This window comes from Strix aluco, chromosome Z (genome assembly GCF_031877795.1).
Source record: "Strix aluco isolate bStrAlu1 chromosome Z, bStrAlu1.hap1, whole genome shotgun sequence".
In the NCBI taxonomy this organism is placed as follows: Eukaryota; Metazoa; Chordata; class Aves; order Strigiformes; family Strigidae; genus Strix; species Strix aluco.
Genome location: NC_133971.1, coordinates 64,938,275 through 64,955,309, shown reverse-complemented (window position 1 = coordinate 64,955,309; position 17,035 = coordinate 64,938,275). Strand labels below are relative to the sequence as shown.

Here is a 17,035-nt window from a genome sequence, read left to right as displayed (position 1 = left end):
GTTCTTCTAGAAAGATGTATTTCTGAATCACTTCATACTACATTTCTGATTAAATAGGATCAAAGTGATACTGAATTTCAGTTCATATCAAGAAGGACAAATTCTATAGGAATAGAAGACAAAAGATTCCAGAGTGTGTGAAAATACCACCAGATCTTGTCTATGAAATAAAAATGACTTACCAAAAAACTTGGGCCTGCGCTTTGTTTGTTTGCTTTAGTATTTACCATATCTTTCTTAATCAACAACAATACCAAGCTATAAGCAATATGAGCAGATGATAATAACATGGGAGATGGTTTATACTTACCATCATCAATGACAGCCTGCCACTGGTGCACATGCTTCTGATATGAAGATCTGACACTGAAAGCCTGGCACTGCCAGTCCCTGAATGCAGGCATGCCAGCAGGACAAGAAGGATTTTCACATACTCTATACTGCATCGTGGGACCGTGACACTCTCCTTCAAGGCCTGAACTAGAAAAGATGGCATATATATAATGCTTTATTGTTGGTAACATGTTGTCAAATTTACAGCACATTTATGCTATTCACAAATTCAATTTAAATAGCAGGTTTTTTTGTTGATGCATAACATTTAAAAAATCACCCACAAAAAATCAAAGTCACAGAACAAAATATGTTTGTCTTCTCTTTGTACTGCTTATATTACATATAAAGAGTCGTGGGTACTAAACCATAATTTACACTTGGCCCCAAAGAAGCACTAAGACTAGTAGAGTTGTTCAGTAAGGAGAACCTCAACTGCAGTTTTGACATCATTCAGGTGATTTTTCTCTAGCCGGACTGAGACAAAGGTGCCACTGAAAGGAAGTAACACCTGCAGATTTGCTACCTCTCCTTTTTTACAACCGTGGCATTGCGAAGTTCAGACAGCATGCTTTGTTTCTTTTTGGTAGCTCCAGTTGTGCTTGCAGGTCCCAATGAACAAATGCAAAAGAACAGTGAACTGCAGAAACTGGAGCTAATTATTTGGAACCTTGCCTGGAAAAATGAAGAATGAAAGTGAAATTAAGACATCCCTAAATTCTAGAAATAGGCATACAGCTGGAAGTGGCATTTAGATGGCAGGAAATATGAAAGCATTCTGCATATCTAAGGATTCTGTTAAACTACAATACTTTTGTATAGCCATATCCAAGTTTTCCCGACATTTCTTTATGTAAACTTCCCTTTTTTTAATCCCTCTGTCTTTCCTGTCATTATTTTTTGCCCCAAATCTGTTATATTGTCTTCCATCTTTCTTCATTGTCCCCTATTGTTCTATTATTTTCCTAAATCATCTACTGTACTCTACTGTGACCTTCCCTGCCCTACCCTTCTCTACTCTACCCTGGTGTAATCTAATCTAGCCGAGTCTTCTCTACACTTGTCTTCATTAGTTTCATCAGCTCTACTCTGTTCCAACTTCTCTATTTATTCTTTTTTTCTTGGTGTATAAATGACCCATGAAAGAGAGATATGAGATATGAGTAATTAAAAGGAAAGTATCTTTTATCTGATCACTGACTATGGTGAAACAGAATCATTCAAGTCAATGGTAAAACTCCCTTTATCCCCAATGGCAAAAGGTTTTCATTTTTACAAGGTATGGAATCTAAATGTTGTTTCCAGATCTTTTATCTCAATGTCTGTGAAACTGGTAGAAAGGTCTCTTTGTAAAAGTTGCAATTACTTGGCTCTCCAAATGAGACAGAAGTCAATTTTCTCCAGCAAAAAACTGAAAGACTAGAATTACACACTGATGCTCTGCAAGTCCAAAATTACAAATATAATTTTCTGTCGCTTCTTCAGGTGAATCTTAAAAAAAAAGTTGTATTCTCCCATTAATATTATCTAAGATTTTGACAGAAGCAGAAAAGAGGAAAAACAGTGTTACCATGAAATAAAAACCCCAAAGTACGTATTCTCCTAAGTGTTTTTCAGTGTACATAAAAAATATATTGCTTATGTATAGGGCAACTATATCATAATGGGTTTCTGTACTCTTAAGATTTAAATTCTCTTTGGAAATTCTGGTGAACAGCAATGGAAACCTGAACTTGTTTTTACCCAGGGCATTTGCGTTGTCGACTGCTGATTCCAGTGTTGCAAGTACGGCTACAAGTGCTCCACGTGCTCCACTCCCCCTCCATATGCTCCGCAAAAGAGGTCCGATTGATACACTCTCCAGCCTTACACCACTAGGTGAAAATTCAGCTTTTAGGTAAATAAATCAAGGCATATGCAAAACACTGCTCCACAAGCAACATGAAGCACAACACAAACATTTTGTTCAATACACAGTTTTCATATGAGTCAGATGATATATGTCCTCCTATTGTTCCCCATAGCTTTTTTTTAAATTTTATTCTAGTAAATACAACAGCCAGAGACCTTTCTCTGGCTCAGTGGCCAGAGAGCAGGCGCAACTCTTGTTCACAAGCTCGAACACCAGTTCATTCCAATAAAGGATGCCTCCTAGAATAGCCTACTGGGAATGGTCCCCAGACCATGCTGTCCCCTTCATTTGAGCCTGGGCACTGCCTAAGAAAGTGTTTTTGGGTCCAGCCCAAACCCACTGCAGGGATTATCCTCCAGCTGAACTGTACAGATGATCACAGCACAGTGTTCAGGACTGTTCTCGGGACTTGTTTGGTTCACTATGCAGTTCCCATGTAACTAGCAGTCACTGTCACTGATTATCCAGTGACAATTTCAATAGAAGGATATATTACAAGTAATAGAAAAAATGAGACTTTTTTCACAACTTGCATTCAAAGACAGAATGGAAGCCTCAATAAGCTAGTGTTGAGAAAGTCAAGAGAATTTCTAGCATTTATTTGAATAATAATAATATTCACGTCAATAGTCTTGTATGCATATGTCGTTTCCCAGGGCAACAGCAATTTCACACTCAAAAACCATCCAGTCACTATTGTTATGCTCTGTAACCTATGTCCATATCTGGTATAAATCATCATAACTCTGCAGAAACTAGTACTTTATCAACTTATACCAGCTGAATATCGGTCCCATGTATTATGAAATTTCAGAAATTGCTAAATAGTAAGTCTACAAGTAGGCAATGAATGCTTAATGTCATTACCATCACTAATTTAATCCATTTCTCTTTGTACTCTGAATTATGGTGAATTACTGTTACCAATGGATGAAGTTCATGAAGAAGTCTTGTATTTTGAGCAAAACAAAACATGTCACTAATGCAGTCAGTAAAGGCCTTTGTCACTTTTAGAATACACTTCTGTTACTTGCAATGTCTGTACTAAATCCTTGTCTGGTGATCTTAAACTTCAACTGCAGTTTCAAACTGGTCTTCACTGATCAATTGATCTTAATTTTCTCTCTTAAATCATGACATTACAATGATGACATAATTATACCACTTTTGAAAAGCCTTCACATAGCATGGCTCCATCATTATATTGGATTTGCGATCGGATACTACAAATTTTGTAGTGCTCTTGGATGTTTCAGACCAAAACCACTCATATTTATTTAACGATATTCCTTCAGATATAATAGGTAAAAAGGATTTTTCTCTAGAGATCATCTGCCTTATGTAGAATCTGAGGGATGCTTATAAATCCTTGACTTAAAAAACAACCAAGTTGGAGAGGCTATGCAAATAACATTTCCATCACTTACTAAGATCCTGAGAGGAGCATAAGACAATATTCCATCTCTACAATATAAGTAAAACAAACCAAAGTCAGTAACTTGTGTAATCTGAAGCTCATCTTGGACAGATAATAAAGTAAACAAGAAGAATAATCCCTTCTAATACTCAGATGTTTCAGTAATGTTGGCTTAGTTTTTTACTCCTAGAACTAAATAAGGTATCTCTGTAGCCTGGCACAAGGCTCAATAAGCTGTTCTAATTAGAATCAGTATTTCGTCTTACCCTTACTAATTATTTACCCTCTACTAGCTAAACTCTATGATAAGGAGAACGGTGTTATGTTCCTCATTGGACTCTGCCAGGACCCATGTCACTACCATATCATAATGCTCCCACAAGTATAAAGCTAGAATGAGTCCTATGCGGTGAGTTGCTATTATCACCTTTTGCAAGTCAGACATTAATATGCAAAACGCACACTAATTTCAGGTGCCCAGTTCACAATGGTGGTGGTTTCAAAACGAAAATTCTGAGCAGTCTTAATAAGAGGTGCTGCTTTCTTAATCCATACCCTGGGCATGCCAGTCTCAATGTAAAGAATGCAACATTGACTACAAAAAGCATGTCCCTGACTTTCCAGGTATCGACTTAAGACAAAATATCAACTATACACATTTATCAGAATCAAAGATCACAGCAAATGTCAGTATTTTAGAGATAAAAAAATGAGTAAGACCTTTAGCATGTAAAATGATATTATTTGAACATTTTATCTTACTCAGTTGATTGATTTGTTTAGTTTTTTAGGGGGATGATGACAGTCCTGGTGAATGTAATACAATTCAAAGAGCAAATCACTCCTGTGGGAGACTGCTGTCAACACAGTATCAGGAAAATCCCAAGATATATGAATGCACTGCTCTGTTATCTATTTGAGGTTATTTATCTTCATTTACAGTTATATACAGAGATGACAGAGATTATTCAAACAAGAAGGCTCTTGAAGGGCATTTAATATAAGTCTGACTTCAGATGACCATTTAGTTTGTCTTGATGGCATACTTTTAATGACATCTATCACTCTTACATGCATTTTAGATGTAACTCAACTATATATGTATGATTTTTATAATAATTCAGGAAAGAAGGAACTTTAAACAAGTGCAAAGACCTATTCAGCTTGTTTCCTTTACTGTTAGGTGTTCAAGATAATTTATATTTCTTTCCACCAGAAATATACCTTTCCAGTGTCACAGTCTGTTCCATCCATCGGTGGATCCAGTTTAGTTTTGCATTCCTTGTCGCTTTCCACCTTGCACCACAACCCAGTGCAAATGACATGCTGAAAACCAGACACACAGGTAAGCACAAAATCTATCTTATGCAAAATTATTTTCTGCATGCAATCCACTAACGTCATAAAGTCACCAGTTTGATGGTACTGAAGTATGTTTAAAGACAGGTTAAACATGCGCAAAAAACACAGTGGGCAGATTCTGCTTAGAATTTTAATAATCATGAACACATGGAACAAGTCAAGCTGGTGTGTTGACAGAGTGGGGAAAGAACCCTCTAAGTATAACCCTACAGGTCACAGTCTTTGCATATGATAGATCTGACAAAATACATATGAACAACTTTGTCCCATGATGTGAAGTCACTGCGCATATGCACTACCCCAGAGACTGGAAGAGGTGTGAGTGTTCTGGGAATTATTTTTAAAATTAATTAATATTTTTCCTCTTTTTATTTAGTGCTCATGCATTTTATGTGAAAGGGAGAAAAGTAGCACAGTCACTAGCAACAAAAAACAAGGTTTTAAACCCAGTCCATTTCTATATATATTCAGACTAATGAATCTTTGTGAAGCTAGATAGAACTTTCACACGAGTTTTGTAAAAATGTGTTTGTAAGAAACTTTGAGGCTTCTTTGAGACTTCCAAATCCCCCTTATTCATACCATCCCAATGGGTGCTGCTATTTTATGCTCTTCCAATGATTCATAATTCCTCTAGAATTCATTCATTCCTCTAGAAATATCTCAAAAAAGCAGTCAAACCTGATATCCACAAAGAAGACACAAAGTAAACTCACAAATCAGGATGAAATATTTTTGCTGGGAAGAAGAAGAAAAGGGACGTAAGAGGGGTACTAGCCAGTAATGAATTTGAGAGATGGAAAGAAAAGCTGCTTACTCTGTCCCTCTTAGGCATCAGAACAAGATAATTTTACCTTTTTAAAAAGAAAGTACAGCCTTGAAGCATGCTGGCTTACATTTCCCCAAATTTCCGTGGAGGCCTTCCCTATTTTCCTCTTAAAAGTCCTCCTTCTCCCATGGTTTTCATTCATGACTTTATTCTCCTTGCTGCCTTGTTCCCCCCTTACTGGCAAACTAGGTGGAAGTGAACAGAGAGCATGTGGGGCTCAATTGTGGCCTCAATGTTACTGCATGTGCAGACTGATTCCCCCCGAATATGTATAGTACTCCCAAAGAGAGGCAGGAAGGATCAGGAGAAGGTGACAGGCTGCAGGGAGGATAAAAAATAAAGAGCTGCTGTTTTTTTTAAATCAGGGTTGCCAGAAGATGTTCTTTTTCTGACTGAAATGATTTGTTACATTGGTAAACCCAGTAAGAATATCTGTGCCTTTTATAGTATGCATGAAAAATGTGTGATAAATCTTATGCTACCTTGAAAACAGTCTTATGGCACAGGAAACATAATTCAACAAAAGGCTGTGTCTGAACCAAGGAACAGGACAGTTCCAGTGGGAGTCTAACATATAAAAATGTCTGTAAGATCAGCTTTCAAAACAGAAACAAGAGACAGGATGGCAGTAGACAAATTCACTCCTGATTCATCCTGTAACAGTTTTGTGCTGAAGCTGACCTAAACAAGAGTTAGCCTATGCATATCCTAAAATATAGCTACAGAAGTCCTATCCTGTTCCTGGATAATTTTAACAAACATTTTTCAAATATCAAACTGCAATTTCTGTTATTGTTCAAGGGAGAAAGAGAATTTATTCTTTTAAATTTTTCTGAAACATGCACTTTAAGATATAACTGCAGAGCCGAGAACTAAGCAAGATTTCTGGGACAGTTTTGGAAGACAATGTAGGCAACACAGAGTATCAGCTGTTCATGAGAAAGGGCTTCCATAGCAGATATGAAATAACAGACTATACTTTTGGAACAACTCCACAAAAATATATGTTAATTTAATGTTCCTAATTCAAATAATGTTTTTCATATCCCTAAATCTTCATCAATGACTACATTTGAGGAAAAGCCATCCAGGGGTTCAAAAAATAAAGTCAAATTTTTCTTTATGTCATCACATTTAAAGCATGTTATCCTTGTTTCCTAAACACTTTGATCTTGTGCTCAGTTTCACTGGCATATGGCTGCAGAATGGCTGACAACAAGTCTACAGTTCCTTACAAATCCAGAAACAATTCTTCTAAACCTAGGAAGACATGAAGACAGATTTGCAAAGATTTGGGTACCTGAACACACAGATGAACTTGAGCTGTGTAAAGTAAATCAAACAAATCAGATCAAGATGCTTGACTGGCTAATGTGCTTTGTATACATCTGCATGTTTCTGCAAATACTTGTATACCACCTCCTTATGAACTGTGAACCTAACTTCACCAGCTAGAAACACCTTTGAGCCTTAAGTGAACTGTATTCTAAAAACACTTCTCTTCACCAATTTTTAAAATAAGCATTTAATATTACTGTAACTTTTCATCCTAGACTTTGAGATTTCACAAACCTAAGAAAATGGAGATATGGAATTACTAAAATTGGAGAATGACTTGTAAGTTTTGTTCTGGGTTTTCCATTTCAGTGAAATCACAAATAGACTCCTTAGTTACTCTTCAGATTGTACTTCTGCTGCAGAAGTAAGAGAAATGGAGATTACTGTTACCATTTAACTTTTGACATTTGGGAATTTCTGCATGTGGGTGAGGAAAAACTTGTTTTTTTCATTAGCAACCTGCAATGCTGCAGATCAGAAGTGATTTGAAAACTAAGAAATCTGGAGGACAGCGTCAATATTACAGTCACTCCAAAATCAGAGCACAAACTTCTAAACCAGAAATTTACTCCTCTGGGGAGAAAGTTTCATTCAGTCAAAATCAGGATAGCAGTTAACGTTCACAGAGGTTTACTAGTTGTCTACCATAAGCACAGTGCAACAGCTGTTACAGTTTTTTAAACTAGCCAAGGGAAGTAGAAGTTGGAGATTATAAACTTATACTCATGATATTAGGCTACTCACAATCTGTAAAATATTTCATTGTGTTTACACTGGAAAACAAAATATTGCCAAGCACATACAAAAGATTTTTTTCTGAAAGAATGTGTTAATTGTGAGTTTTTAATAGCCAAAGCTTGTAAAATACAACATGAAAGTCAAAATGTACTACAGAAATAGCAGAGGTCAATCCAGCTTTCGGGGTTTTTTTTTTGAATGAAAAGAGTGAGGCAGGTCTGTGTGCATCAGAAGGATGCTTTCTAATCATGTAAGCATCTAGAAAGAAGGTCCAGTTGAGAGGAAAGACCAGAGACAAATAAGAACGTTTTAGAATTGTATCTGTACAAAGACAAGATTGTTTAAAGTGTGGTGGTGGAGATGAGGACTTCCATTTTTTTCATTTTGATCTTTCCCTGAAATGCCTTAAAAATCACCATGAAATATTACAGTCTCCTACTTCTTTGCAAAGATCACAGCTGTGTTAAGAAAGAATTGTTTTAGTGGACCTGACTAGATAGCATTTGCATCCTGGACTTTAATCTTAAAAGCCAACATTTAATAGTTTGACAATTATATTAAATTGTCAAGTTCTACAATCACATTTAATTATCAAGAACTACTTCTGAGTCATGATCTCACTATCTGTTATGTGAAACAATGTTAGGGTCTAATTGATTCTTGTGTGAGACATCATGGGCATAAAAGCAAACTTGGCTCCCTTACAAGATAAGCATAGCAACATGGTAAAAACCTTGTACTCTGATATCCACTCACACTTTTCTCAGGCTCTATAAAGGTAAAAAGGGAAAAATAAAGTCTGGACACCATGCATGGAAGAGGAGTGAGAGGGGCTCACTTAGAAAAATATGGGAGTAGGCCTTCAATGGTCCCTTCAGTCCTTTGCTTTAACCATTAAATAATAAAGAGGAATTCCTGATAGCAAGGGAGAATAATTTGCATCTGCAGTCTTTCTGAGGTTGCCATGTAATGTGACTGTAAATTATCCTAAAGTGCTGCTCAGTAATAACATTGTAGAAAATTACATCTCAGCAGAATTGCATTATTGATTGTACCACTGATATTTGTAGATTATTTTTAGATTAAGAAAATTATTTTCCATCATTACTCAAATGTTTTCTTAGTTGAATAGCTGTTATATATGAAACATACTGGCTTAATGTAAAAGACTGCATGGAAGTCTTTTCATCAAATTATGTTCCAGTCACAAAAAATGTAAGACCTGATGTAGTTCATAATTTATCTTTTACATGTTACACTGAAGTGCATGTACTGTTCAGCAAGTAGAATGTATCCAAGAAATCCTGGGCTATAAATTGGATTTACTGAATGAACCTTCAAGTTGTATGTTTCTGTCTCACTTCCTGGCTTGTGGACAACTGTATCCACAGTAAACTGCCAGGTATTGGCAGAGTAGAAGAGTATACAGAGATAAAAGAAAGTAGTTTGGATTTAATGGAAAATTCAGTGGCTGCCAATGTATAATAAATTAATTATTTTAATAAATTAATTCTGTAACTTGGGAAATACAGTATTCAATTCAGAGAAGTCTTCTGAATGTTGACTTCTCTAATGGCAGCCACAATAATCTGCCCAATCAACACAGTGAACTTTGAATCACCTTCAGAATATGTAAAATGCAATTACTTGGTTAAGTTAAAATCAACGTATTTGTTATTTCCATGTAACATCCTCATATTTCAGAGGGATATGATAAAATTAGCAACTGACTAATAGCGCTATGCAGTTAGACAATGTTGGTGTTGCACAGTGCATGTACTAGAACTCATGAAGGATTTCTGGAAAGTTTCTACAGCTTGGTTCTAGCCCAATTTAAATAGCAACATCTTTTTTTTCTTTCTCTTCATATATAGGAGATATATATGTAAGAGCAGAAGAACTTTTTTATCCTTTGGGCTGTGCTTTATCCATTGCTCTGTTTCCTCTTCACCATGAAAATCTTATTTGACTAGGATACTGTAAACTTCCCTAATACAAAAGATGAATTTAAGACCCACATCAGGGAACAAAAGAAGGAGATCTGAATATAGTGCCTAAGCTTGCTGTAACTAGATCTTTGGGTCTACAGTCTGGGAATCAAATTTCTTGGATTTTTTTTGTTGGGGGAAGGTGGGAGTGTAAATTTTGCTTCCAGACAAAAGAACGCAGAGGAAAACCAACAAGGTGATTTTACAGAGGTTGGCAGTGGAGCTTTGTAGAACTTCTCTTCTGCTTCAGTGCCCTCACCATATTTTCTCAATTCTGTCCTTAGTATTTTTAAATTATTTTAATGTAATTTCTTATAGGTGTAAAGCTCTTAAATTTTGTGGTTCAGTATTTGCTTACATGATTTCTGGTTCAGGATTACCAGTTTTGCAGAGGATTCTGGTGAAAATGCAGAAGATTATTCCCCTTGCTCTCTTCTCAGAAACTGTTACCAAGTCCTCTTTTCTTACTGTTAGGACCATAAGGTTATCAAGCAAGACTCGATTTATGAAGAAAACTGAAAATTAAATTGCAATTTGTCAGAAACCAAGAATAGCTTAAAAGATCACTGGCCTTTTGTATTGTCTTGTATCATTACTAGGTTCTTTCTTCAAAGAAAGCCCACATATCTTTGGATTTAAGTTACAATGGTAACAACCCTAATATTCAATAGGAATTATCCTCAAATAACCATGTTAATATAAAGTAATGATCCAGTAAGTGGGGAAAAAAGAGGGATAAGTGATTTAGCTGAAATCTTACATACAAAATGCCAGAAGAGGAGAAAATTATTGAAGATGACTAGAAATGGACAACTAGGTATCAGCACCTAAGCACTCTGTGCAAACATTTGAATACTACCAGGGTAGCGTTAACTGAATTTAACTTCCTAACATTTCTAAAATAATAATGAAAACCAAAGAAAACTTGGAGCCAGGACCTCAAGAGAGGAATATTCACTGCATCTGTGAATGAAACACAAAAGGCATGGGACCACTTGGCTATCTGAATTTAAATGCCTGAATTAGAACTAAACACAGGATATTAATGGAGGAGAAGTGCCAGAGAAATTAAAAGCATATAAGGTATTATGCAACAGCAAGTCTCCAGGTTTGACTATATCTTCAATTACTTTGGAAATTCTTTTAGCTGGTAAAGACGACCTAGAAGGAACAACGCTGTACCATTTTCTTGTCCAGAATAGGTTTCTAGAGAATGAGAAACCAAAATCACATCTTTTAATTGAAAACAAAGTACTAAAAACCAAGAAACAGACTTCAATTCATGAATAAAGCATTAGAAGTAATTAAGAACATTCGTAGAATCGTTACACTGAGTTCTACTTCTCATCTCTAAGAGTGAAAATGTTTTCAAGACAGTTAAATAACCAGTAACCTACAGCTCCTTTTTTTTTTTTTTCCCCAGCTATGCCACTCTCAGCAAGCAGTAGTCACACATGTATTACAATGTTTCCTTTGAGAATATTTAGGATAAAGATTACTCTCACTGAAACTCACTAAAGAAATAGTACTATGTCCAAGCTGAAAAGATGAAGAGAACTGAAGAACTACAGGAGTAAGGAACTAAGCTTTCATAATAAATACTCCTAACCTTACCAGGCTATCAGTCTGCTCTGACTCTAATGAAATTTTATTTCACAGTTCCTCCTAGCCCTCATTCTATCAACCCATAGTTCATGCTCTTTATACATTTGTAATATCATCTACTCATCTTGGTTACCTTCTCAAGGGCATCCAACATGTTTAGTACCTGTCCCATTGACATTAAAGAAGGGTGATTTTTCTCTGTTAAAACCATTGTTAAAATGCTTCTTCAATCAGATGTCTGCTAGTATTAGGCGATAAAATTATGAAGAACTCTTCAATTTTGTTAATCTGTCTTTTCAAGGTTAATATATAGTGACACTGTTTCATGCAATGGCATGAAGCAATGTCAGCAAACTCACTTAAGTACTGGAACTGCTATTGCCATGGCACTGCACAGCTCTGCCTGAGCTCACAAGGGAGTGCTAGGAGGCAGGATATATTCAGCAGTACAGGGAGCCTAGCTAACACCACTGTTCTCCCTTGGAGCATGCACAGGCACAGCATACTCTACTGAAGGTCAGATATGGAGGTTCAATACCCAAAACATAATCAAACAGAACCTATACACAAAATCTGGTCTCAGTGGAATAAATTGCAAACATTCCATTTCCTGCAGTGAGGTGACTTCACACTACGACATTTTCTAATGTACAAGGAACATATCAGTGGTATGGTATGCTACATGATTCAGGATGTTTGGAGCTCTAAAGCCAGCCTTACAAGATAAACAAAAGAAAATTTTCATATCAACTTCAAAGTGAAGTGTAAACTTCTTGTTTCAAAGGCGCTATGTCCTCTTTCTCTCAAGCACATGCACAAAAATATCTCTCACAGAAAAATGACTTGGTAGGTATATTTTCTGAAGTATACAGCCATCCTTACCTGCATTTCTTGGCAAAAGGAAGCAGTTGGTCCAAAAAGAATCTGACACTGTTCATCTGCAGTGTACGTCATTCCTGGGAGCTTGGAGGGAATAATCACAGAATTGAGGCTCTGAGGATTCGTCTGTAGCAGACAGTTACTGGCCTTTGACCTGGCAATATATAGAGATTCATAAGCTGAACAATTCTAAACAGTTTGATTGTCATGCTGACTTAAACATGCATTTAACATTAGAAAAATGTGGGTTCTTACAATTTTTTTATTTGTCACCATTGGGCTGTCATTCAGGGAAATGACTTTGTATAAATTAATATGACTTAGTTGAGATAAGTTAATGGTGTGTTCTGATGTTGCAGATTTGCAGAAAGAAAATATAATTTATCAGCTATATTTTATTATAGAATTTCAGGGAAGCGCTGGACAACATTTTACTGTAAAATTTATTTAACTGATTAAAGTTCAGATAGAGAGTCAAACAATTGTAAAAAAGCAGACGATTGATAACACATAGGCAGTTGTGTATCTTAGTTTTCACATCTAGCAGGACCTCAAATTAATCACTTCAGATTTTTTATATATCTTTTATATATATATATATATACACACATATTTAAAAGTACATAAATTTCTGAGCTGGTAGCCAGAAATTTAACTTTTCTAAAAAACTGGAGAAAAAATATTTGAAAATACTTAGACCTGTTAAAGCACCAGGTAATGATTTTGATTTCTGTCTAGGTTCAGTACAAATGTGTCAGACTGTTATATCTAACTTACACTAAGTATTCCAGTGTCATCAAACAGACCTTCTGAGATCTGCTTAACTGCTGCAAGTAAATTCTCAACAGATACATTTATGAACTTAATAAAGGAACAGAGCTTTAGGGAACGGATCTTATTTAAAAGATAGTGAAACTAAATGTTTTATTTGGTTTCTAGGTATACTATTCTCTATTAAATATCTCATAGTCAATTTCTGTTTTAAAAATTAACATGATGTAATTATACTGCATGGTTTGATACTGAATGGCAGAACATAGATCAGAGAATCTACATAATGTTCATAGGTCATTTACTGTCCAACATTCTTCAAAACATAGCATATTAATACATTTTAAACATTTACATATATATATAATGTATATATAAATATATATGTATAATCATATACATTAACATATGAAAATATAAAAATACAAATAAATGCTGCAAACAGATTTTAGTCAATCTGTCACATATTATGTAGTTCATGATTATTTATATTATTTTGATGGATTACGCAAACACAAATCTCCTGCAGAAGTAAAAAATACTGAAAACTTGATATTTCAGGATATTTATTGCAACTATTTGTAAATGACATACAGTAAGAATTCTTTTTCTTGAATGATGTACCTGAGAAATCTTTCCAGATCTTCCCTGCTACACCGAGACCATGAAACATCCCCGAGATTCTGTCCTTTAATCCACTCCCCAGACATGATATGGAGACCATCTGCACAGGATGGGTGGTCATTGTCGTGGTTTATCCCCATGCTGAATTATGAAATTATTAAAAATAAACCAAAGCACAAAAAATAAGAAGTTGTTTTCAAAATGTTTATAAGTTAAAGCTCTTGCAAGAAGCTATGAGTAACTTATTTATGTTACACGTGGGAAATCTCTTTTGATTTTTTTCCATGGTAACTTTCACAGAAGTACATGGAACAGTGTGTGGAGGACAATTCTATAGTGAAAGATAAAAGTGAAGCCTCATTCGATGAGCAGTATTACATTCTAATCAGCCATACAATATACACTTTGGACAACTTTTTGAATGTTTAGAACTGCAAAACTACTGCAGGTTTAATGAACTGTACTTCTCTCACTAATGAGCAACAAAAATACTGGAAATTTACTTTTTGAGATCCATGAATTGTTCGATATTTTGGCAGTGATTCTATCTTAATTCCATGTGGAACTGGTTTGTTGACATTTTATTGGATAGTAAATACTTACGAGTTTAACGCATAATTGTATCTAAAGAAAAATCACCTAAATGTGTTTTCCATGTCTACTGTTAGAAATAACATTGATGAAGCAATTCAATGGATTTTGATTTTAAAGACTCAGCATCCATATGCATCCCAGTGAGTTGTCACATAGGACACTGCAATGAAAAATTCTACTAAAAATCTGCTTGAAGCTGCTATGTTAACTGACGACTCACTGTCACTCTCATTCACAACCAGTAAACAGAGGGGAAGAAGATAGACTTAAGTAAAGTTTTGAAAATCAGCTAAGTGGATACATGTTTGACTGGCATTAAGAGAAATAAATTAAATACTCTCAGCTGTTTTTGAAGATTCATAAATGAGTACGGGACTACTCTCCAGAGCACTGGATTCAAAGTGGTGCTGGAATTTTGCAGCCCTAATCTGCCTTGCATAAAAGCAAAACTTTAGAGTGAATAAAGCTTTATACCTTGTATTGATTTCTTCAGCCAAAGAGCAGTTAAATCACTTAGAGACTGCAAAGACGGGAGAAGTTTGCCGCTTCTGTAGAAAAACTAGAGTACATCATGGTTCTCCATATTTTACCACACTGCAGTGCCAAAGGGCAAAAAAGGCCTTGCCACCCATCACCAAAAACACCAGCTCAGTTTTCTTCTCCACTTTATCCCAAAACCCCTCATGACTAGATGAAATTTTATATCGTTTTGCAAGCTGCATTACCTTATGTTTAATAATGAAATGAATTTAAAAGCTGTGTAGGGCTTTATCTTGCCTATCAGAGTGCTCAGTCTTTCACAGTGATGTGCACACCCCACAATCTGAAGCACTGGAACAAGCAGCTGTCCCTGCATGAATTGGATAACTTTGTTAGTTGTAAACAGTGTAACTGAGGTAAACAAATCTGACTCTTGTCCTAGCTTCTATCTCTTCTGGAACTGCCTGAATGGGACAAAACAAGCACATGAAAGTGCCTTTGCACTTCCCTTACATTCTTCTTACATGCTTCACATGTAGAATTTGAGATATCCTTATCTCCAGAGTTACATCCATAAGAACTATGAAAGAAGACACAGAAAATCTAATGACACTTTGCTGACTGCACGAGACATAGATTTTACTTACAGCTTTTCAATTTATAGACTTTCTTACTGCAAGAATACTCATTTATCAGTATCATATATATACTATGTTTTGAAATAAAGCATTTACAACATAAAAGTACACAAAATCTTGTTGATACAATTTATTATAGAATTGATGGCTCCCATTTATGCAGAGTGGGAATTACCACATTTACATGCTATTTAAAATATTTTTTTTAATTAAAACTTTTTAAAAAATTAAAAATAATTTCTGATTACTATTATTGTCCATCCACTCTGAAGAGCAATTCTTGAAATCAGAATTTGTCACAAACTAGTCTGTAAAATCACCCACAAAAATGTGTGTTGAGCTAAACCAAGATTTTCGCTATTTCACAAAACAATTCCACTAGCCGCCATCACATACAAACAGCAGTGTAACTTTTTTTCCAGTCTACTACCACAGAAGCATTCTGTATAGTCTATCATTACATGAATTCTGAGAACATCATTGTCTTTAAAGGTAAGAAGTAGTAAAAACTGGTGTACTCATAACAACCAGTTATATCAGCAACATTAAGCACTAATAAAAAAATCTAATTCCAACTGTCTTCCAATACTTCAGCTGCTATACTTTTGTAACACTTCTGTTCTGCTTTGACTCTCAAATGTAGTTCAGAGTATCTGCACTAATACAATAGGATTCTTTCCTTAAAATTCTCACCTCCAAATTAAGTACACATAACAAAATATCCAGCAAGTAGTGAAAACCAGTATTGGAGTCTTTGACTATCAGAATGACTAGCTATTTCAAAAGGGAAGTACAGGTCATTATGTTAACATCAAGTAATTAAATCTCAAGACAATATGTGAGGAGTTTGTTAAAGTAGCAACAGAACCTGCCCTTAAACTTTCTTAGAAATCTTTTCCTCAATACGTACTGTTGGTGTCTTCTATATCATGGTATTGACTGCATAATTTATCTGACCTAGTATCAGTTACAAGACCACATAAAAGTAGATGTGCAGTAGTATCAACTTCTTATTTCTTTCACCATATCACATTACATGTGTGGTGAAAAACAGTCATTGGTACCTTCCTATCCAGCAAGAGAGTAAGTAATGCAAGCATGTATATCTACTTCATTAACAATCAAGGATATAATAATATTCGATGCTCCCACTAGTGGTCATGGTATTTTTTAGTCTTTTTTGCTGTACTGTCTACATGAAAGAGACAACTACATCCTTTCACTAAAAGAAAGGCACCGCAGAAACTGTCTGTGTAAGGTGCTGTTCTGTACTCTTCCTGTAGAATTTATTATGTTAGCATTGAGCACATTTGGAACATCTCTGTCCATAAGATCTTCTCTCCCACAGCTGTGATCATTCATGCAGGACTAAAGCAACACCATGTGCATGTGGGAGGAAGACAAGGGGAGTCTGGGGTAAGAGGATAACTTTACAAGTCTAAAAAAGCATAATTAACAAAGAAGACAGTGCTGTACTTTAACAAGGAGTAGATCATATCTACATGGAAATAAATTCTGTTTTAAGAA

General features: G+C 35.5%; 1 protein-coding gene across 1 annotated transcript in view; it reads right to left on the bottom strand.

Annotated features, from left to right (window-relative positions):
- Positions 1–17,035, bottom strand: part of ADAMTS19 (ADAM metallopeptidase with thrombospondin type 1 motif 19) — a 152,719-nt gene that overhangs the window by 42,986 nt on the left and 92,698 nt on the right. Inside the window, exons 9-13 of the mRNA XM_074812052.1 lie at positions 13,797–13,937; positions 12,405–12,555; positions 4,887–4,988; positions 2,077–2,207; positions 311–480 (exon numbers count right to left, since the gene is read on the bottom strand). Coding sequence (XP_074668153.1) covers positions 311–480; positions 2,077–2,207; positions 4,887–4,988; positions 12,405–12,555; positions 13,797–13,937 — 695 coding nt within the window. The remainder of the gene's footprint in view (positions 1–310; positions 481–2,076; positions 2,208–4,886; positions 4,989–12,404; positions 12,556–13,796; positions 13,938–17,035) is intronic.